This window comes from Trichechus manatus, unplaced genomic scaffold, assembly GCF_000243295.1.
Source record: "Trichechus manatus latirostris isolate Lorelei unplaced genomic scaffold, TriManLat1.0 scaffold00048, whole genome shotgun sequence".
In the NCBI taxonomy this organism is placed as follows: domain Eukaryota; kingdom Metazoa; phylum Chordata; class Mammalia; order Sirenia; family Trichechidae; genus Trichechus; species Trichechus manatus.
In genome coordinates, this window is record NW_004443984.1 from 17088336 (window position 1) to 17112588 (window position 24253).

General features: G+C 40.2%; 1 protein-coding gene across 8 annotated transcripts in view; it reads right to left on the minus strand.

The window, feature by feature from the left end:
- The window catches only part of VPS13D (vacuolar protein sorting 13 homolog D), a 301392-nt gene that overhangs the window by 274000 nt on the left and 3139 nt on the right, over nucleotides 1–24253 (minus strand). For 7 of the 8 annotated variants that reach the window (XR_002824255.1, XR_002824256.1, XR_002824257.1 and 4 more), the window contains exons 2-11: nucleotides 23120–23292; nucleotides 13901–13978; nucleotides 11181–11371; nucleotides 11008–11088; nucleotides 8674–8790; nucleotides 6345–6449; nucleotides 3651–3821; nucleotides 3094–3194; nucleotides 2060–2228; nucleotides 76–177 (exon numbers count right to left, since the gene is read on the minus strand). Coding sequence is in view for 5 of the 8 variants with exons in the window: in XM_023732177.1 (XP_023587945.1) it covers nucleotides 76–177; nucleotides 2060–2228; nucleotides 3094–3194; nucleotides 3651–3821; nucleotides 6345–6449; nucleotides 8674–8790; nucleotides 11008–11088; nucleotides 11181–11371; nucleotides 13901–13978; nucleotides 23120–23216 (1212 nt within the window). In the remaining 3 variants the exon portion in view is untranslated. Of the gene's footprint in view, nucleotides 1–75; nucleotides 178–2059; nucleotides 2229–3093; nucleotides 3195–3650; nucleotides 3822–6344; nucleotides 6450–8673; nucleotides 8791–11007; nucleotides 11089–11180; nucleotides 11372–13900; nucleotides 13979–23119; nucleotides 23517–24253 lie in introns of those variants that run through there. The other variant, XM_023732181.1, reaches the window with a different exon arrangement.

A 24253-nucleotide genomic window follows, 5' to 3' on the forward strand; every position in this document is an offset into this window, starting at 1 on the left:
CACAGAAGCATACGCACAGGAAAGCTGGAGCACTCAGAATGTACTGACCAAATCTTCCTAGAGAAGATTTCTTACCTCTGCCAGTTCTTGTTGTTTATGAAATCGTTCATGAACCAGTTCACGCAAAATCTTCAGTTCCTCAAAGGTCTGTTCCTCTTCAATCCGACACATTTCCTCCTGTTTGGATGGGATAAAAAAACAAACAGGTATTGTAGCCCCAGAGAAACTAGACATCCACAAACCACCACAAGCACAGCAAAGGAATCTATCTAGTCCTCACATTTCCAATGAAGGCTTAATAAACAATTAAAATAAAGAGTTCCAAACCTGATTGCTATGTTTCGGGTTTAAACAGCTTTTCCATAGAATCCAATAGATTTTACTTGGTCTAAAAAGCCTCACTAACAAGTTTCATGGTATCTGGGACTAATGGTATGTAGAGAGAGAGCAAAGGACAGTACTTAGTTATAAATGGGTAACTGAAACGTATGCACTGCTGAAAATTTTGTATAGCACTGACATAGTTTACCCAGTACTTTCACATGCATTACCTCAGCTGATCAAATAGATTCGCTAGGTATTATTCTTTCTTCCTTCCAATGGAGAAACTGAGGCCCACATTTACACAGTAGGTGTGTAGGCCTCAAAACCCTTTATGTTTCATATACGACATTAGCAAAGACATGGTCATTGTAATTTGTTTCATGCTAGTTAGGAAGGAACCATGGTAGCCAGCTACATGCAAAGACAAAAGAGAAAGTAGAATTCGCTATCCCAGACTGTTTCTTATACTCTTAACATTAAGGAAAAGGAGATTATCATGTGTTTGCTTGATGACTATAATTTAGATTTTTCTTCCCCTCCATATCCAGCCTGTGCCTTTAAGAAAACCATCCAAAACAAAATGATTCTTTTAATAAGGAGACCTGGTGGCGCAATGGTTAAGTGCTGCAGTGCTGCTAAACAAAAGGCAGGCAGTTCAAACCCAGCGGTCCGTGGGAGAAAGATGTGGCAGTCTGCTCCTATAAAGATTATAGCTTTGGAAACCCTATGGGGCAGTTCTACCCTTTCCTAGAGAGTCGCTATGAGTCAGAACCGACTCAACGACCACAGGGTATACATCACACTGATGATAAAAGCGTTAGTGCATGCTTCAGGTTAAGAGGGGGTGAGAGGGGAGAACACCTAGAGCACAGGGGTCCTAAAGGCAAAGAAACATTTCTTTTTGCCTAGAAGGGTTTGGTGTTGTTTTCTATAGTCCTAAATACTAAAGAAATAGCTAATTAAAAGATAATACTTGTGCCAAAATTTTGAAGAGTCTAAATTGCTTTTGCAAAAATTAATGCTCACAAAACCAAATCAAATCAAGGAGCACAGCAATTCCCACCACCTTCCATAGGCGATAACAGACTAGAGGAGTGGTGGAGTCCCAGCCAGGCCCCCAGAAGTGTAGTTCTAAGAGTCTCTGGCCCTACAATTCACTAAAGCATGAGCTTGCCCTCATCATCCCCTTTGCCTAACCTATACCTCCAAAGGAATCCAAGGTCAATCAAGGCAATTGGGACAGTGAAAACAGACCAAAGTCTACACAGATTAGTTATAGAATGTGGTTGAAAAGAAATATGACTAAGATCAGGCTTTGAAAAGACACAGGTGAGTATATGAAAAAGTTACTCTAGGGCCCTGCACAGAGAGCTGGGAGAGGGAGAGCGTGCGCACGAAGGCAGAGCAGGACCATGTCTATCTTTTCTTCCTTCCACCTCATGGCCAGGCTCTCCTCAGGCAGCAGAGTGTGGAGGACACTTCCGGCCACAGTGAGGCTGGTGGCCTTCCAAGAGAAGCTCTGACCCTGGTGAGACCAATTCCATCCTGCGAAACTATGATCCTAGCAAGGGACCTTATTTTTTTCACAGATTCCATGTTTTTGAGCCTTTGAGAGAACATCTTTATCCTCTGACAAAGACCAGAAACGCAAGACAACAGTCCTGCTTAAAGTCACCATCTCCAACTTGAAGCCATGCACACTCTGAAACTGGTTAGACATTTCTAGTCCACTCACCTTGTCATCTGCAGACAGCAAGACTCCTTTTAACTTGTTGAAATATTTGTCAGTGTAAGATACAGCATCACGGGCACGGTGCAACAAAAAGTCCCAGGTACAACATTTCCTCTGCTCTCTAATCTCATACAAGTTAGCATTCAAAGCAAAATACCACCATTCTCGGCAGCTGAAATATTTCATAACAAAGGAATTACTTCTTACAATAAAAACAACTAAAAGGCTATCAATCCAGGAGAATTCACATAACACCCACTTCCCTTCTGGGACACCTCTTCTCTTGTCAGCCATCAGATTATACCTCAGGATCCAAGTTCATTTCAATACTAGGCTAAACTCAATATGTAAGGAAAGTAAATCTGCTGCCAAACAACATCGGATAATAGATCCCACATTTATGTATCAGTAATTATACAGTGTGCAATTGGTTTGAATTACCCAAAATATCAGTCCCTTCCACTGGTACAGAAAATTGAGTGGTAATTATAAGGTAAGTACCATCTTAAGATAACTACCAAGGATTTGACTACTGAAGATTTTAAATGGAATACAAAGAAAGGAAATGGAAATAGATCTAAAAAAATTTTAATGTATCAATGGTCAAGTTTATTATTACAACATGAATTTCTATTTTTGCTATGGAAGTTAGAAAGCTTACTATATAAATAACTGACCAAAATAACCTAGGACAAAAGACACAGGGAAGTAGGTTCAAAGAATATTGCAAAGTATTTATTACCACAAGCAGATCCCACCAGAGCAACACCAGTCTACTTGCTAAGGAGGCTGAGAAGACCTGCTTAATTCCACTACACTCAATCTAAGACTAAATCTGCAACATCAAATAAATACACAATAAGAACATCAACAATGGCAAACAACAGGAATGGCATTTTAAGGGCCATAAAACTCAACTGTAGCTTTATCTCCAATCATGCGTAAAGGACAGTGAGATCTACTTCTGATCTTTGTACAAAAAAAGGAGCATGCTATAAAATGTATTTCACATACACATTTAATTTAAAGGTGCTTACTTCTCAGATACTGCCACTTTTGGTTTCCATTTTCGGAACTTCACCTGTCGCTCCTTTCGTTCCAGCTCCTTGAGGAATTCCATGATTTGCCGATACTGCAGCTTTTTATTAGAGGTTAATAGAGTCTAAGTTAGAACTGATTGGTTTCTTTTACTCAGTTAAGACTTATCTATCTAATACGAACAACTAACATTTGTCAGTTCACTGACTTAAAACCCAGTGCAAACTGAAAGAGTAAAACATTAGCATCAAATGGCCTTTCTCTCTGAACACGGACAGTTAAGTATTTAGTACCTATAGTTACTGTATCTCTTGTACTCTGTTCAGCAGTTAAAAAACATCAAATCAGAACCAACCTGAGATCAACCCAACTTAACTATATAACAGACAGCAGTCTTTGCACCTAACATTTCGGGCTACAGGAAATGGTTTCACGTGTACTTTCTTTCCCACTAAGAATACTGTTAGATATTAATGCCTTCTATCAATTCTTTTCATCCACCCCTAGTTACCAGCCTGACAATGAGAGTGTAAGCCCCTGGGAAGAAAGAGTGTACCTGAGAAAGTTTCAAGGGAATGGTCTCCAGCTGAATATCACATTCAATTCGGGGAGAGTGTCGAGACCTCAGAGGCTCTTTGGAGCAGTTTCTCTTCAAAAGGGCGGACGCACACACAGGCTCCAAGATGTAGTGATGATTGCGGCTCTCCATACTCCTGCCCATTGCCTCCTGCATGTCACAAGAAAACCCACTCTGTTCAAACCATCTTTCTTTTGGGTAATTATTTGTTTATGATGGGGGGTTTATTACAAAAATGGTCAAGTTCAGCTATAGGGTGCAATTACAGCAAATGTTTACAGGATCAAGTTACATGCTGGTATACAATCTCATCTGTAGTATATTACATCAGAATCCAAAAGCCGTATAAAACTGTGGAATCTAAAGCTCTCTAGTTGTTTTTTTTTAATGGATTTATACTTCTTAATAGGTTATACATTCACATGGTTCAAAATTCAAAAGGCAAAAACAACGAAGTATCTCCTTCCTAGTCCCATCTCCCAGCCACCCAATTACCCATGATACCAGCTTCTTATGCATCTCTCCAGAGCTATTCTGTGCATACTCAGACAAATTCATAATTTTCTGGTTATTTTAACCATTTTTACACAAATGGTATATATGTTGTTTTGCCTTAGTGTTTTAAACTGAATAATATATCTTAAAGACTATTATATATCCATCATAAAGGTCTTTGTCATTATTTTTTATAGCTGCATGCTGTTCTGCTGCACGGATATACAGTATTTATTTAATGAAATGAGAAAAAAACCCATTCTGTACACTAGCATGCAAGGCAAAATAACCTTGAGTGGGGAGTGGGAAGGAGGAAATGAGTCATTTTTCCCCATCTCACTTAAACTACCTATAATTTCTTCATAAAAATTTCTCTAGATTAGAGAAATCAGAGCCGTCACACAAACAGACATATGCACACCCATGTTCACTGCAGCATTGTTCATAGTAGCTAAAAGATGGAAATACCCTAGATGCCCATCAACAGATGAACGGATAAATAAACTATGGTACATACACACAATGGAGTACTAGGTAATGATAAAGAACACTGACGAATCTGTGAAGCATCTCATAACATGGATGAATCTGGAGGGCATTATGCTGAGTAAGTCAATCACAAAAGGACAAATATTGTATGAGACCACTACTGTAAAAACTCATGAAAAGATTTACACACAAAAAGAAACAATCTTTGATGGTTATGAGGGAGGAGAGGGGTAGGGAGGAACATTAAATAGACAACAGATAAGTGGTAACTTTGGTGAAGGTTAAGACAGTACACAATACTGGGGAAGCCAGCACAACTTGTACAAGGAAACGTCATGGAAGCTCCACAGGCACATCCATACTCCCTGACGGACCAAACTGCTAGGTGGAGGGATGCAGGGACCATGGTCTCAGGGAACATCTAGCTCAATTGGCATAACATAGTTTATAAAGAAAATGTTCTACATTCTACCTTGGAGAGTAGCATCTGGGGTCTTACAAGCCTGTGAGTAGCCATCTAAGATACTCCAATGGTCTCACCCCTTTGAGAGCAAGGGAGAATGAAGAAAACAAGATAGAAGGAAAAGATGAGTCCAAAGGACTAATGGACCGCAACTACCAAGGCCTCCACCAGACTGAGTCCAGTACAACTAGATGGTGCCCGGCTACCACCACTGACTGCTCTGACAGGAATCACAAACAGAGGGACCCGAACAGAGCTGGAGAAAAATGTAGAACAAAATTCTAACTCACAAAAAAAGACCAGACTTACCGGCCTGACAGAGACAGGAGAAACCCCAAGAGAATGTTCCTGGACACCCTTTTAGCTCAGTAATGAAGTAACTCCCAAGGTTCACCTTCAGCCAAAGATTAGACAGGCCCATAAAACAAAACGAGACTAATGGGGCACAACAGTCCAGGGACAAGGACTAGAAGGCAGGAGGGGACAGGAAAGCTGGTAATAGAGAACCCAAGGTGGAGAAGGGAGAGTGTTGATATGCTGTGGGGTCGTTAACCAATGTCATAAAACAATATGTGCACTGTTTAATGAGAAACTATTCATTCTGTAAATCTTCATCTAAAGTACAATAAAAACTTTTTTTTTAATTTCTCTAGATTAAAATTATTTCTTGCTCTTTACAAATAATAATATGCTATATCTAATGCCATATAATGACTTTCTAAGTATTTCTTAAAGAAATACCACAAGTCTAATTAATGCTACTGAAGGTGAAGTTTGAACATAGCATAATAAGAAAGTTCTTTAAAAATCAGATCTTGTGCTTTATTCATTTAAAATCTGGATGCCTAATACACAGTGGCTAAGAAAATGAATAACTATAATATGTTAGACACATACAGTGGAACAGCATGTAGTCAGAAGCAATAACCAGAAGTACAAAGAACAACATTAAAAATCTTAAAGCTTTAAGTGGAAGAAAAAGAAACCAAAGATATCTATAACACAATATAAATTTAAAACATACACAAAGCAAAACACTATTACTGTTCAAAGCTACATACTTAGCAAGTACTTCCAGCAAACAGGCTAGAGGGTGGATGCCTATGGAGAAAGAGGGAGACGGGGATAGGAATCAGAGACACAGGGAACAAAACCTACATGGCAGTGATCTTATACCGTTTTACTTCAATGCTGTGTTGCAATAACGCCCTCTGCCAGAATCATACCTGTAACTCCACCTGAGGCAAATCCCCCAATAAAGTGCAATCGACATCCCAATAGATGCTAAACTCTGCCACATCTAATTGCTTTTTCCGCATTAATTTCTGTACCTGAGGAAAGAAAGACAGGGAAAAAAACAGAATGACTCTCTTTATTCACTAATATATTTATTCACTCAACAGACTATTTGTGAAGAATCATGCATCAGGCCCTCTGCAAAGTGCTGGGGATACAAAATTGAATTAAAACATGGCTTTGCTCTTGCTGAGTTCAAAATCTAGCTAGCAGGGTATACAAACGTGCAAACAAATAATTTTAATTAAGCAGAGGGAAGCAGGGGAAGAATATTCAAGACATTATAAGCAAACAAAAGAGAAAATGCCCCTGTGCAGATGAATATCAAAAGATTTATAAATTTCAGACAGGGTGGGGTGGGAGGAAGAACTGGAAGACATTTCAAAGAGTAGGGTCAACGATAAAAAAAAAAAGGCCTGATATCTTCAGGGGACAGTGCATTCATCCGAGCAACTGGAACACTGTGCATGTGGCATGGGGGGGGGCAGTATTGGTACATGGGTATGAATACATATTTGGAGTAGAGAGTTAGTTAAGCGTGAAAAGCAGCTTGGAATGTTACTAGGAAAGGAAATTTATGCCTCAATAAGGAGTTTGGACTTCGTACTGTAAAACTCAAAGAACCACTGACGGTTTTGATGTAGGCATGCACCAGGATCAGGCATGTTTTAGAAACAGAGTTCTGGCAGCAGTGTAAAGCAGAGCTTCCCCTCCCCTGTGGTCCTGCCCTCAACCAGTGTGCCAGAGAAAAATGAGTAAGAGTGTGTCAAGATCATGATCAAGTTTATAGGATGGAGTTACATTTGGAAACATTTGGTTTCCAAATGAACTCCAAGTAGCAGCCACATCCATTTATCCTTGTGTGCTGTACGAATACTATGGAAAAGGTTGGGAAGCACTGGTATAAATCAAGAGCCAGGGACAGGAGCAAGAAAGTCAAAGAACAGGATATTTCATTAGCCAGAGACGAAGTAGACAGGATCCTGAATATAGTTACAGTGAGGGTGGCAAAAAGGAGCCACATTTGAGACATTTTGCAGGAAAAAATTGACAGGACGTTGTGGCCAAATGGATATAGAAGCTAAGGAATAAGAAGTGAAAGGATGAGCACAAGGCTTCCAGAGATTAGTGCAGATAAGAACACTGTGCAACTGGAACACTGTGTGTATGGCATGGGGGGAGGGTAGTATTGGTACACGTGTATCTATACATATTTGGAGTGGAAAGTTAGTTAAACACTGGGGCAGAGCTGGCAAACTTAATCTGTCAAGGGCCACACAGTAAATATTTCAGGCATTGCAGGAATATACAGTCTCTATTGTAACTACTCAACTCTGCCACTGCAGCACAAAAGCCAGTATGTAAACAAATAGGCATGGCTGTAATCCAATAAACCTATAATTACAAAACAGCCTGGGGCGGGGCGGTGGCGGGAGGGTGGAGTGAATGGGATGGGATGGGGTAGGGGGCTGGATTTGGCCCACAGGGCATAGTTTGCCAACCCCCGCTCTACAGCCAGTCCACCTAGGTTCAAACATAGTTTCAACTCTCTGCACCTTAGCATTCTCATTTATAAAATGAAGCTTGAGAATTAAATGACTTAAAGCATGTAAAGCACTAAGAACAGTGACCGGCACATAAAAGGACTCAAAAGATGTTAGCTTTTGTTTGCTTTAAGTGATTACCATTCAGTAATATACTAGAGAATAAAGGGAAAAAATTGGTTTCAAGGGGGCAAAACAGGCAGATGGAATATAATGGCATCACTCTGGTTATGACAGCCCTGAATTACCAGGGGTGTCCCACAGGTAGTTTAAAAAAAAACCATGAAAAGGAAGGTCAGAACAGCGGTGGAGAACACAGCTCAAGATTCGGGAGCCACCAGCAAATATTCCCAGATGGTAGCTGAAGCTATGAAATAGACTGAGTCCACCCAGGGGGTGCACACAGTATAAGAAGAAACTCAAGGATGAAATCCTCTCTGTGCTTCAGTTTCTTCGTGTATAAAATGAAAGAGACTGCGCCAACATTTAACGGATGGGTGAAATAACCAGCAGTCAAAGAAAATTAACTGTTCCCCTATTTCAGCAAATTAGATTTGTTCGATACAGACAAGGGACATGCATACCCACCACAGACTGTGGTGGAAAAGAATGCGACCTCACATACACAACAGCAAATGACAAAAGGCAGGGCCCAAGATTCTCTAGCCCCACTGAGTTCCTTCCTGGCTTGCAGTCAGTCACATTGCATACTCACAGGCTCATTCACAGCATTTTGCATGGACACGTTCTTAATGCAGACGCCAAATGCAAAAGGATGGGAAGGACTGGTAACACCATCTTCAAAGCGTAAATGGACATCTTGAATTTTTAACTGCAAAGGGGAGAAAAATTAAAAAATGTGTAGATAACTGCTGCAGGTAAAATACTATAGACAGGTGTCAAAATGTCTATGGACCACTAAAGTAAACCACAGCATACATTTTATATGAACCTTTACATCACACACATACCAACACTCTATGAGTTCCTAAAAGAGTAATGATCACAAATAAGACATGAGTGATGTATCTTTGTCATTAGCACAAATTTTATTAAATTATTTCAGAAGACATCTTAAAGAAACACTTAAAGTCATACTGTCATGTCCAGGTAACTGGCCCTCTCTCTCTCATTACAGCTTAACTTTGCCTCTATATTCCAGCACCTGGACCTAGGATCACCAGCAGGACATATAAACTATCTATGTATGTACGTATGTATACATGTATTTTCCCTTGCCCCTGTAGGCAGGGCACAGAAAAGGCATTCTGCTTCAATGAATTAAAAAATGATTACAGAAAATGAAAAGACAACCCACAGAATGGGAGAAGGTATCTGCATCATATATCTGATAAGGGACTAGTATACAGAATCTACAAAGAACTCTTATAACTTCAAAATAAAAAGACAAACAATTAAAAATGAGGAAAGGATTTGGACAGACATTTCTCCAAAGAAGACAGAAAAATGGTAAAAAGTATATGGAAAGATGCTCAACATCATTAGCCATCAGGGAAATGCAAGTCAAAACCACAATGAGCTACCATTTCACACCCACTAGGATGGCTATATTCAAAAAATAGACAATAAAAAGTGTTGGCAAGGTTGTGGGGAAGTTGAAGCCTTCAGACACCCCTAATGGAAATGGAAAATGGTGCAGTCACTTCAGAAAACATTCTGGCAGTTCCTCAAAAAGTTAAACAGAGAGTTATCATATGGCCCAGCAATTCTACTCCTAGGTATGTACCCAAGAGAACTGAAAATATATATCCACACAACAACATGGACATGAATGCACACAGCAGCATAATTCACAATAGTCAAAAGATAAACATGGTATATATCCGTACAATGGAATCTTATTTAGCTATAAAAAAGAGTAAAATACTGACACAAGTTATAACATGGATGACCCTTGAAAACATTATGCTAAGTGAAAGAAGACAGTCACAAAGGACCACATATTATATAATTCCATTTATAGGAAATGTTGAGAATAGGCAAATTTACAGAAACAGAAAGTAGGTTAGTGGTTGCTAGGGGCCAGGGGAAGAGAGGAATGGGGAGTGACTGCTAACTGGGTACTGCATTTCTTTTGGGGATGATGAAAATGTTCTGAAATTAGATATTGGTGATCAATTCACAACTCTGTGAATATACTTTCAAAAAGCCTAAATTGTGTACTTCAAAAGGGTGAACTTCATGGTATGTGAATTATACCTCAAAAAAAAACTTTTTTAAAATAATAATGCTGAATAAAAAATCAATGACCGCTTTAAAAAAAAAAACGGCCTGAAACAGTTCAAAGCAGTCACTTCAAATGCACCAATCTTTTTGTCAAAGTTATGAAACCACCAGCCTCTGACGGCTATCGTATTTTTTTGGGAAGTCAGATACCTTGAACACATTTGGCCTGTGTCACCTTGGCATTGTATAAAAACCCTGGAGGTAATTAATAAGTACAGGCTAATTCTCACGACATTCATGAAAATTAGCATGGACTCTGATCAAAACAAACTTGGAATTAAAGCAGGAAATGTGACCAACAGCCCCAGCACTATAGCTCATTAAATCATCACCAGATACATCAGTGAGAGATTAACTATCTGAGTGGGCTGTTCACAATTCACTATGGAGTCAATTAGAAACCATGTAGCCCAATCTCTCTTGTTTTACAGATGAAAAAACTGAGACCAGAGAGGGTAAGTGATTTGCCTTGAAATGATACAGACATCAAAGCTTCTTAGGAGGTAAATCTTTCAGCATGTGGGATTCCAATATTCAAAAAGAAAGTGGAGTAAGTGAAACGGAAGTGAAGCAAAAACTCCTACTCACACCAGATGAAGCAAGAAGAACCTGTGTCTACCAGAGATGAGGACTTGCTTTTCAGGTTCTTCCTCTAGCACAGCCTATAAAAGGGCACACCTGAGCAGCCAACCCTACAAAACTCTTATCAGTAAGTCCACAAGAAACCAGCAACTAAGAAGTGAAACACATTTAGGCCTGAGCAATCCCTTTCATGTTTATACCTATAAAAGTCAGAACTTACTTCAATATTCTCCACAATTCTGGTAACTACTGAGGCAGTAACTGAATACCAGTAGGATTCCCCTTTCTGCTGGCGTTCGTTCTGAAAAGGAAAGATGCCAGTGTTAGCAGAATCTCCAGCTTTTGCTCGTTTAATGAGTGTCACCACAACTGCTCTTAAGGATTTCTGCTTGCCTTCCATTTTTCCTCCAAGGCTTGAAGTAGTACTTTCTTGCGTTCCCTTTCCAATAGCTTCTCCTTTTCATCATTGAAATCCTGAATTTTTTCAGGGGCTCCAATTAAGTGAAGACTGGAGACAGAGATCACCCAAGGGTCCACATGGGGCCGATAAAAAGGAATCTGAAGGGTTACTTTGCCAATAAAGCCTACGAGGAAAAGGAAAAGTCTTGTTAAATGCCTGTACACGTTTTTTCCTTCTTCCCAGTTTTTCTGTATTTTTCTATGTTTGAGGAGGAAGCTCTACTTTTATCATTTATATTTTAACATAAGAAAAAAGGCAGCAGACTTGCATGTGTGAAACAAGTACTAGCAGGCTGAGGTCTGTAAGATCAAGCAAGGCATGATGAATTAGATGCTGGAAAGGGTCCAGGGAGTCTTCATCAAATCCCACGCACCACTTCTCCTCTGGAAACTCTCTTTCCCAACTGGACTACATCTTAAACTTCTTTAGTGTATCTCTCCTCCCACCTGCACACGCATAAACCCATGGGCACAAAACTCATTTCTTGTTAGTTACTAATTGGCTGGTTGATAAGTACTCTTCGACAGTTATCATACCTGTAATATGTCCAATCTTGAACATACCCATTACAAACTGCAATGTAGCTTAACATAGCAGTGGCACTCTATTGATAAAGAATTTTGATTCTTTATAGAGAGAGCCAGAGGGTCTGGTAGAATTGTGACAACTTATTTCCCATGTTCTACCATTTCTAGCCAAGCCTCCTAGAACACACACCTTCTTTAGAGGCAAGTCATCACTCCAGGAATAATGCAGAACATCTGAACTGTCCTAATGGGGCCCCCAAAGATCCACACAACCCAACTAATATTACACCTCTGAAAGTAGCACGTTATCAGAGCATGATCATTACCCGTGAAGATCTAGAATTCAAGTAGGATTGATCTATTTAAGATAATAGAATATCGTTACAGTAGAGTTTTTTTTTTTTTTTTCCGGTGGTATTTTTAATGCCAACAGCAGGTGATCAACTGTGTAGTCCGGTAACAAATTAAAAACTTTCACAACAAATAATAATAAAAAAAAAATTATTGGATTTTATCTAGAAAAATGAAACTAAAATGTATGAAATTTTTCTATATATTAAATAAAATGTACATTATAACTGAAACCATATACCAATTTTCACAACATAGAATTTAACAAGATAAGTGCACAGTTGCAACTCTAACAAATTAATTGGGGAAATGCATAATATTCTGAAAGTTAGAGGACAGCATAACATAACTTCTGTAACTTTTCATTTGTAGAACAAGCACAAAAAGGATCATTTTTGCAAAAGTATTAGAAAATATCATCAATTTTTCCAAGAGCCTCTCTTAATTCTGTACTATGCAAACAATCCTCCTTTGGAAGGACCCACAGTCCCATCATTCTGGAGGTTTTCTATTTGTCAGTGCGTTGGCTTGTGATTCTGGCAGTTCACCCATCGCTTGAACTGACTTCAGGAAAGCCTAAGTCTTTTGCAAGATTTCTATTCTACCTCACCTAGCAACTGATTTGCATTGTACTGGACTTGCATTTTACTGTGAGTACCCCAAATAAGGGGAAGATTGAATAGAATCACCAAGCTACTGTTAAATGATGAGAAGTGTCTGAATAGGGACTAATTTTATAACTGATCAGTTCATCAGTGAATATTTTTGTTCTGTGACATTTCTTTTGTGCCTTACTAGCCTAGTAACTGCCGAACTCCTATAACAACTGCTAACATCTATTCAGTGTGCCAGGAATTGTTATGAGTAATTTTCATGTACTAACTCATGTATTTCTCTCAGCAATCCTATGATGTAGGTACTATTATTACCCCCATTTAAAGAAGAGAAAGCAGACCATAGTGGTCAGGTAACTTGCCTAAGGTCACACATATTATTATCCCCATTTTAAAGAAGAAAAGGTAGACCAGAGTGGTTAGGTAACTTGCCTAAGGTCACAGAGGAAGAAAATGACAGAGCTAGAATATAACCTCAAGCATACTGCTTCAGTGCCCACATCTCATTCAACAGACTGTCTCTCAGTAACATTTACAGTAAATTCTCTGAGAACAGAACCCCCTGTATCTAGAACAGAGGTTCTCATACTTCAGTAAATGTAAGAATCACCTGGAGTACTTATTAAAAATGCAGGGTCAATAACACCCCTTCAGAGATTCTGATTCAGTAAGTCTGGGGGCTACCTAGCTTCCCGATCATCACCCCAAGGTCATCCTAATACAGGTAGTCCCCAACTTACGATGAGGTTCTGTTCCAATGACTCCATCTGACATAAGTCAAATGTCTTTTTTTTTTTTTTTAGTTTTCATTATTCTTGCCCTTTATTATCAGTGTCTTTATAAATCCAATCTTTATCTTTGGGGGTTAGAAACATTACAAATAAACTTACAGATACATTTTAACATTGTATGCAGTACATATCACTAATCACAAGATGTAAAAAAAAAAAAACCAGTCTTAAGTGTGGTTCATCATAACTCAAATACATCCTAAGTTAAAGACTACCTGTACAAGTGGCCTAGAGACCACAGAGCTAAACTCTAACACTTCCTGTCGTCTGTCTTCCTGGTCAAATAGTGCCAAACTCAAGGGTTCTCAGTTTTCAATTCCCAAACAATTTAAGACTCAAAACTGCCTCCTTCTCCTGTAGTTCCACATACCAGCTTTGACTTCAAATGGTAACTCCAGTTCTTTCAAGGCATCTTTCTTTAAGGGCAAGTTTTCTAATTCAACAGCACCTGAAAAATAAAAGTAACATCATGAAATGTTCATCCAACAAATGTATTAGGTGCCCACTGTGTGCAAAGCAGTAAAGATTAAAGGCAAGTTTTACATCTAGAACTGGGCTATAAAAAGTGATAAGGAGATCTAGCACCAGCCCACATGCTTTGTACCAATTCCTTGACCTCCCCACTCTAACATGTAAAGGCAGGTAAGCTTACTAGAGGATAAAGGGTTTAGGCAAGGGTCTAATTTTTCAGTAAAGGGTCAGAGAGTAAATATTTTAAGCTTTATGGTCTCTGTTACATATTCTCCCCCTTTTTTTTTAAACAAACTTTTAAAAATGTAAAAACTACTCTTAGCTTGCAAGCCAGATTGGGCCCACTGACGTTTGCAGTCCCCTAGTTTAGGCTAGGAGTCCCTAGGCGGTGCAAACGGTTAATACGCTCAGCTGCTAACCAAAAGGTTGGAGGTTCAAGTCCCCCTTGAGGCTCCTCAGACGAGAGGCCTGGCAATCTACTTGTGAAAAATCAGCCACTGAAAACCCTACTGAGCACATTTCTACTCTGACACACATGGAGTCACCATGAGTCGGAATCAACTCGAAGACAACTAGAAGAAGAAATATTTACCAAAGGACCATTAACATCTGAATTACCTGGGATGAAATGTAGGCTCCTGGGCTCCACCCCCAGACCTACTAAATTAGAATCTATGGGATTGAAACGCAGGAATCTTCATTTCTTAAAAAATCTCCTTCCCAACCCACTCTCATCCCACCCCCCACAAAGAAAAATAAGTATAGTACACACAAAGTTTGTGAGCCCATGGTTTAGTTTTTTTAAAAAAAAATGTCCATCAAAAGAAATTATGCTCTCTCTTCTGGAGACCACCTGGCATGTTCCTCTCTGCACCTCCACTTACAGGTATAATAACAACCAGTCAGAAAGTAAAGGAATGAACAGGCCCACCACTGTAGCATTTAAGATTTTTTAATTAACTTCAACCCAAAAGTGCAAGCTGTCTATGCAGCAGTTTTGAAGGACTAAGATGAGAGGGTGCAGCTGGTCTCTCACTCTCCTGGCTATGGAAGTCATTCATTCACACATGGGACCCAATCCCTACTTTGTACTAGAACCTGTGCTGGCCACTGGTAAGATAAAAAGATGAGAAGACAGGGTCTCCCCATCCTAAGAGGTAGGTGACAGTCATCATTTTAAATAACTGTTTGCACAATACAAGACAATTTCTTTTCTTTCCTTTTTTTATTGTTGTAGTTTAAGTGAAAATTTACAATTCAGGTTAGTCTCTCATACAAAAATTTATACATACATTGTTATGTGACCCTAATTGCTCTCCCTATACTGTGACAGCACACTCCTCCTTTCCACCCCGGATCTCCCACGTTTCAACCAGCTCCTGACCCTCTCTGCCTTCTCATCTCACCTCCAGACAGAAGCTCCCATTTAGTCTCATGTATCTACTTGCGCTAAGAAGCACACTCCTCACAAGTATCATTTGATGTCCCACAGTCCAGTCCAATCTTTGTCTGAAGAGTTGGCCTCGGGCATTGTTTTAGTTCTGGGTTGACAGAGAGTCCAGGGGCCATGGTTCCCAGGGTTCCTCCAGTCTCAGTCAGACCATTAAGTCTGGTCTTCTTACTAAAATTTGAGTTCTGCACCCCACCATTCCTCCACTCCATCAGGGACTCTCTGTTGTGTTCCTGTCAGGGCGGTCACTGGTGGTAGCCGGGCACCATCCAGTTCTCCTGGTCTCAGGCTGGTGAAGTCTCTGGTCTATGTGGCCCTTTCTGTCTCTTGGGCTAATACTTTCTTACAACACAAGACAATTCCTCAGCCACTTAAATTTGTCTGAGATACACAGTTTCAAGAAGAAGGAGTGCAAACAAAACTGTTCAGCAACCATTAACAGGTAAGAGGACCCAGAAGAAAGATAATCTTTTTACTTCAAAGATAAAATAATACAAGAAACTTGCTTATTTTCCCCTTTAAATGACTGTTCAGGCCCTGTGGGTTATTGGCTTTCAAAGAAGTACTCAAATCTAGCAATTTGGCAGGTTCTGAGCAACTGGAATCAACTTATTTTTTAGACTTTTGTGGGTACATTTGTCCACGTGGAGCCCCACATACCGTAAGACTAACCAATACCCTTCAAACTTGGAACTGAAATCACTCCCAGGGATCACATTATAGCCATACAACAGAACCTATAGGGTTTCCAAGCAGCAGCTGGTGGATTTGAACTGCAAACCTTTCAGTTAGCAGCCAAGCTCTTAATCACTGCACCACCAGGGCTCCATATAACAGACAGAACAATAACACCAGTGAGGAATGTACACCTCAAAACAATCAACTATATGAGACCTAAAGGGCAGCATTTGCCCAAAAGCAAAGTTCAGAAGGAAGGTAGGGGCAGGAAAGCTGGGCAAATGGACACAGGGAGCCCAGGGAGGAACGCGGGAGAGTGCTGACACATTTAGGGGTTTGCAACCAATGTTGCAAAATAAACTGTGCATAAATTATTGATTGGGAAACTAATTTGCTCTGTAAACTTGCACCTAAACCACAATAAAATGTTCCAAAAAAAAAAGATGAGCCAAAAAGGAAAAGTTAATAACCCCAGAGAGCCCAGAAACAACTTTACTTCGACATTTGGGGAGAAAATGATCAAAAGCACTATAGGGGAAAAAAAAACATGAAACATTTTCATTATCAACTGAAGCTGACTTACCCAAAACCAAACCCACTGCCATCGAGTCGATTCCGACTCATAGCGACCTCATAGGGTTTCCAAGGCTGTAAATCTTTACGGAAGCAGACTGCCACATTTTCTCCCACAGAGCGGCTACTGGGTTTGAATTGCCGGCCTTTCGGTTAGCAGCCAAGTGCTTTAACCACTGTGCCAGCAGGGTTTCTTGAAGTTGACTTAAAAATGGGGGAAGTATATAGTTTCTTCTTTTGAAGAACATCATTTGCCCTTTGAACTGTCCCAATTTTCAATACCCAAATCTGCCACAAAGCAGACAGGCCCTAGGTTTGTTTGGCTGCTGCACAGCCTTGGAGAAGCGGAAGGAATCGTAGGCAGTTCAAACCATGAAAAATTAAAGACGCTGGAGAGCAGAGAGCAAAGGAGAAGGGCCAGAAAGGAGAGGGAATGAGAAGGAATGGCAGCCTATCGCAAGTATGTCAAAAACAAAGGAAGAAGGCAAAACAACAGCAGACATGGTTCAAGAGAGAAGGCTTCCTAATCCCCCACCCACTCAAATATGCACACACAACTAGCCCTGCTGGGAAAGGTCCCTCCAGGGGCCATACAGTGAAGTAAGTACTCAAACGTAGGTGAGTACTTCGTAAGTAATGTTGTTGTTGTTAGCTGCTGTCAAGTCAGCCCCCGACTCACGGCAACCCCACACATAGCAGGACAGAACCATTGTGATCTATAGGGCTTTCAACAGCTGATTTTCAAAAGTAGATCGCCAGGTCGTGCTTCCTTGTCTTAGTCTGGAAGCTCTGCTGAAACCTGTTCAGCATCATAGCAACATGCAAGCCTCCACCGACAGATGGGTGGTGGCTGCATTTGAGGTGCATTGGCCAGAAATCGAACCCAGGTGACCCACACGGAAGGCAAGAATTCTACCACTGAACTGCTAATGCCCTCTTTATAAATATGAACCCTTTATAAATTTATTTCCAGCCTGATAATTTAATGTTCACTTATTTCCAGGCAGACAATTTGCAAGCTTATTCATGGATATCTCATCCAAAAAGACCTCATTTCAGGTTAGAAAAAAATCTATTCACTAGAACTGGGGTGAATTTAGAGGTTGGTCATTCTTCAGCAATCTCTAACACTACCGAATTCTCCTCACTCTGCTCTAAGTCCTTTAAAGGGCCAAAGTGAGGTTTAAAGATTGTAAGAAGAAAAACGAGGGAGGTTTAAGTTCCAAAATATACAGATATGCCCACTGTTTGGGATTGAATTGTATCCGCAAAAAGATACGTTTAAATCCTGAGCTCTTATTATATTCTACTGCCTCCTCTTTTTCTATCATCCCATAACACAGAGTCTTGCCCAGAGCAAGTGCTGAATAAATGTTTGTTGAGTGACTGAACAAGCAGAGTCTTAGAGCAAATGCTGTCTCTGTCCTTCAACTAGTCATATGTTACTTTGCATTTTTATTACTTTGAGCACAGGTACACACAATCTACCCTTGAAGTCCTAACCTCCGTACCTGTGAACTGAGAAGATTGTAAAACTTTCATAAAGAATTTTGAAATTAAAATGCCCATGCATTTTCAATTGGCATAACACAGCTTATAAAGACAATGCTCTACATTCCACCTTGGTGAGTAGTGTCTGGGGTCTTAAAAGCCTGTGAGCGGCCATCTAAGATACTCCACTGGTCTCATCCCTTCGGGAGCAAGGGAGAATGAAGAAAACAGGATACAAGGAAGAGATTAGTCCGAAGGACTAATTGTCCACAGCTACTAAGGCCTCCACCAGACTGAGTCCAGTACAGCTAGATGGTGCCCGGCTACCACCACTGACTGCTCTGACCAGGATCACAACAGAGGGTTCTGGACAGAGCCGGAGAAGGATGTAGAACATAATTCTAACTCACAAAAAAAAGACCAGATTTACTGGTCTAAAGGAGACTGGAGAAACCCCAAGAGTATGGCCCCCAGACACCCTTTTAGCTCAGTGGGGAAGTTATCTCTGAGGTTCACCGTTCAGCCTGGGAGTGGACAGCCCCATAAAACCAAATGAGACTAATGAGGTACAGTAGTCCAGTGACAAGGGCCAGAAGGCAGAAGGGGACAAGGAAGCTGGTGATAGGGAACCCAAGGTTGAGTAAGGATATTGTTGATGTGTTGTGAGATTGTTAACCATTGTCATAGGGCAACATGTGTAGTAACTGTTAAATGAGAAACTATTTTGTTCTGTAAGCCTTCATCTTAAGTGAGAATAGCAGCACAATTGGAAGAGCAGAGTCAATGTCACTGAACTGTGCATGTAGAAATTTTTGAAATGGTGTATCTTTGGCTATGTGTATTTTCACCAAAAAAAAAGTTGAGAAGTTAGAGGGTTGACATGTTGTGGGGTTGTTAACCAATGTCATAAAACAATATGTGTACTACTGTTTCATGAGAAACTATTTGTTCTGTAAGCCTTCACCTGAAGTACAATAAAAAATAAAATAAAATGCCCATGCATTTTAATACTTTGTTTTTTGAGACTTGCTGGTTAAGTGAATATTGTTTCCTTAAACATTAAAATATAATGTAAACTTTTAATATACGCACTTAAAACGTTATAAAACTCTTGTGGCCTTGTTTGGAAATAGGGTTTTTCTTTTGTTATCAGTTAAATCAAATGAGGTCATACCAGTGTAGGGTGGGTCCTAATCCTAATCCCTTCTGAGTGGTGTTTTATAAAAGGGAAGAAACAGGAAGAAGACACCTACAAGCTAACAACTGCCAAGAAACACTTGGGGCTACCAGAAGTTGAGAGAGACAAGGAAGGCTCTTCCTCTGAAGCTGACAGAGAGACAGCATAGCCCTGGTGATGCCCTGAATTTAGACTTCTAGCCCCCAGAACTGGGCAACAATGAACTTCTCTTTAAAGCCACCTACTTTGCGATATTTTATCACAGCAGCCCTAGGAAACTAAGACACTCACGGACTAAAGTTCAGATTCCTTGAGTGGCAGAAGGTAGAGACCTTCTGGTCCTAAACTACCCCAAACATGACCCTGCGAGATTTCAGCCTTCTGCCTTTGCTTACACACTCCATTCTCCTTGGGATGTGGTAGCCCCTCCCGTGCCACCCATCTAAATCCTGCCAAGACCCAGCTTAAAAGCTACCTCCATAATTGCTTTCCCAGAGTCCTAAAGATAGAATAAATGGCTCCCCTCCTTTGTACCCCACGGCATTACACCTGTTATCTCTAGTATACTACTTGCATTACTGTGGAGCCCTGGTGCTGCAATGGTTAAAGAGGTCGGCTGCTAACCAAAAGACTGGCAGTTCAAATCCACTAGCTGCTCCTTGGAAACCCTGTGAGGTGGTTCTACTCTGTCCTATAGGGTCACTATGAGTCAGAATCAACTTGATGGCAATGGGTTTGAGTTTTTTTGGTTTGGTGTATTATTGTATAATTTCTTTCTCCCCAACAGGTTAACAGCTCTCTGAGAGCAGGGACTATGGAGGTGGGGGTGGAATAATAATAATAGCAGCTCTCATTTAGTGAGATTTTACTGTGTCAAGCTCTTCATAAGCATTATCCCTTTTAATCCTCACAACAATCTGAGGAAATACTATTATCTTCTCCATTTTTGAGATGAGAAAAATGAGGCTTAGAGGACAAGCAATGTGCTCAAACATCACAGAGCTGGCAAGTGGTAGTGCCGGAGTTCACACCAGATCTGTCTGATCTCAGGCAGCAAGAGGGCGCAGGGCTGAAGAGGGGGCTTCAGTAACTGCCCACAGTCACGCCAGCTTGGAAGCAGTGAAACCAGAGCCTGAGCTCTTACTATGTTCTACTGCCGCCTCTTTTTATATACATAGAGTCTTGCCCAGAGTTGGAGCTCAACAAATGTTTGTTGAGTGACTGAATCTTACAGCAAGTGCTATCTCTGTCCTTCAACTACTCATGTTACTTTGCATTTTTATGACTTTTAGCACATGTACACAATCTACCCTTGAAGTTCAACCCACCAGCCAATCATATGTTGATGATTATGATGATACAAAACTAACACTGCCTGAGGGCCCACAACATGGCAAGCACAGTTCCAAGCATAATGACCCACATTAATCTGTTAGTCTTCAGAACTTATGAGATAGTTAATATTATCTCCAATTCACAGGGGAGAAGACTGAGGCACGGAGAGGTAAGGTAATTTGCCTAAGTTGCTGGTAAATGGGGAACCCTGGTGGTGCAGTGGTTAAGAGCTCGGCTGCTAACCAAAAGTTTCACAGTTCGAATCCATCAGCCACTCCTTGGAAACCCTATGGGGCAATTCTACTCTGCCCTGCAGGGTCACTATGAGTCGGAATCAACTCGACGGCAACGGCTTTTTTGGCACCGATAAATGGAGGAACTGAGATTCAAACCCACAGTCTGGCTACAAAATTCATACTCTTGACCACTACTTCTGTCTCCTCTATATCTCCCAAAGCAACTGTAACAGTGAATATTTGCAGATTGTGAAATAAGATTCTTATTCCTACCTTCTGACCTCCACCCCAAACACTGCTTAACTATGTCATCAAGATCAACAGTGTCGACATCTTTACAAAACCATTCTCTCAGTACACAGCAATGCTCCCAGGAATTTTCTGGCCAAGAACTGCAGTGTGCTTAGGATCTATAAGCATGGGATCCCATACTAATACTGGTTATGAAAGAGAAAGCATTTCTCTATTCTTCAGAGAAAGATTCCTCAAATTCCAGTTACGTTAAACAAGCCATACAGACTAATATTTTTTAAAGGAAAATGAGCACAGAAGAGCAATTTAAAGAACAATATAGATACACACAATTATCATTACAATATATGTTGTCTAAATTACAGAGATGAGAAATCTATTATTAGCACAGACTTCATGGTGCATCAGATACCACAAAATTCCTATTTATTCATTTCTTCAGCAAACATCCTCTTACCATACCACTCTTGAAAGACAGCCTCCTCTTTTACTAGCAAGGTTGTAGTTTGCAGTTCTCTTTCTAGCCCCTTTTACCTACTCCATAGAACCTCAGACCTTCAAGTGTGTCTGAGAACTTCAATAAGCAACCAGCAAGATGAACTCAGCACTACTATTGCAACTTGAACAAGTTCTCATCCCTACAGACTCGTCACTTTCACTTTCCACTAAGCAGCTGGCTTTTAGGTAGAAGGAAAAGGAAGGCGAGAATAGGAAAGAACCCACTTCTGTTTCCAATGAAAGGAAGGAGAGGAGGTGCAACTGTGACAGCTCCTTCAGCCTATCACTGCCACAATCGTTTCACTGGCTTAGCTGGGTCAACAACTTAGTTGGGACAACTTTGGGAACAGATGAACCACTGGCACCCTATTCTCAGACTATAACCAACATCAGTATCACTGCTATCTCTAGTAACCTGTCCTGGTCCACTTGCCAAAACGCATGTTCCTGGGAAGCTGAGGTTTTCAATGTATTTGAGGTCTCCTTTCCATTTTTCTATGATTTTACATGCTTACAAACTGACTTTATCTTCTTTCTCTTCATGTGTTCATGGATTCCATTTTTAGCTGAGCAAAGAGGTTTTAAATTAAAACGAAGAAAAGGAGAAAATGCACTTTTCCAATTCTAACACCAAATTACTGGGCTGTGTTTACCAAATATAGGTCTGTAAATATAGGGTCTCAACCTTTAATTAGCATGATGAGACCTCAGAAACTCTGTTGAAGACCACACAGAAACATATTTTAAAACTTCTATTGGGCATCTGTTATATGCCAGGAAGCATATAATTATTAAATATTACTCCATTTGATCCTTATAAACACATTAAATGTTACTCCATTGGATCCTTATAAAACCCACTGCTGTCAAGTCAATTCTGACTGACAGCAACCTCGTGTAGCAATCCTCTTTTTCTAAAGAAAATTGAGGATCAGAGTTTAAATGACTTGTTCACATAGCTAATAAGGGATAGAGCAGGCTTTAAAGCCAAATTCAATGCCACTGGCACTACATCATGGCTACCTCCATAAAGCTCTAAAATTAACTGGTTAAAGCAGTCACCAGTGATGTAGTCTTTTTTTTTTTTTTTAATAGCTGCCTAAAATCTACAGAAATATAACTACACACTTAAGTTACCCTAATAATAATCAGTGTCACATGGGAGAACACATTTCTTTTTATACATATTTAATACAAAGCCATCTGGACATTAAAACCTGTGGACATCAAGTCAATTCAGACTTATAGCAACCCTACAGGGCAGAGGAGACTGCCCCAAAGGGTTTCCAAGGAGTGACTGGTAGATGTGAACTGCCAGCCTTTTGATTAGTAACCGCAGCTCTCAACCACTGTGCCATCAGTTTTATTATTCTTAGTGCCACCTGCAAAGCTTTGTACTTTATACCAAAGAGAACTACATGTGCTCACCTTTCAGAAGCGCAACCGAGAGCTGGTCAGTGTTGAGGTTATTGACGTATTTCCCCAGATAGGTATTGAGGACCCAGGCTACAAGACCTTCCAACATGACTATATCCTCAGGAAAAGGTGGTTAAAAACCATGGATCATTCTTTATTTCTCTTTCTCATGGTCACAGAAGAATCTATGAAAGAAAAAAAAAAGAAATCAACAGAAAGACTAGATGATTTCCTAAACTGATTTCCTACTCTACTTACCCCAAGATGGAAGAATGCAACGTACAGATTTAAAAAGATGGGATGAGAAGCATGTAAGACACCCTAGTCAGTAAATGGAGGGCCAAATGATACACTACATTTTGATACAGCTGCAAGAAATAGTCACGCTTATAAATGTAGCAAAAAAAAAAAACAATCTGCAATTCAAAGTTGTGCACCTTTTTGATGCAACTGCTCATTGAACTGCTTGCTTTTAGTGGGGATCAGATCATCCTGATCAGTGATTCTCATTGGGGCATGTCTGGAGACCTTTTAGATTGTCATGACTGGGGAATGCTAGTGGCACCTTGTGGGTAGAAACCAGGGATGCCACTAAATATCCTACAATGCACGGGACAGCCTCCCCACCACACACACAACAAAGAAGTGTTCAGCTCAAAACATTAACAGTGCTGAGGGTGAGAAATCCTGATCTAGATTAAGGTAAAAATGTCCTGGGAGATTTATGAATGAACTTCACATTTTGCAGTGATTCTCACTAAGGTTGCCCTAATTCACTTTTGCAAATTTGTTCATCGGAATCATTTGTAAAATAATACAAATGGGAGGGAGAAGGTAGTGCTTTATCACTATTCTGTAATGTCCTGGAACTCCATGGCTGGTATCTGGACACCAGACGATGCTGTTACAATGAACTGTCTTAGTCAACAAATGCCAGAAATCCTCTGGTTCCAACTACAGCATTTAGATTCAGTACTGAATTGCTACTAGCCTATTATAAGCACTAGTGTTTATCAGTATTAAAAAAGAGACTGGTTTTATAAAAAGTTAACAAGAGAGAAACTGAAGCACAAAAGTTCCATTGGTTTCTCATAGGGCAACATTTGTAGTAACTGTCAAATGGGAGACTATTTTGTCCTGTAAGCC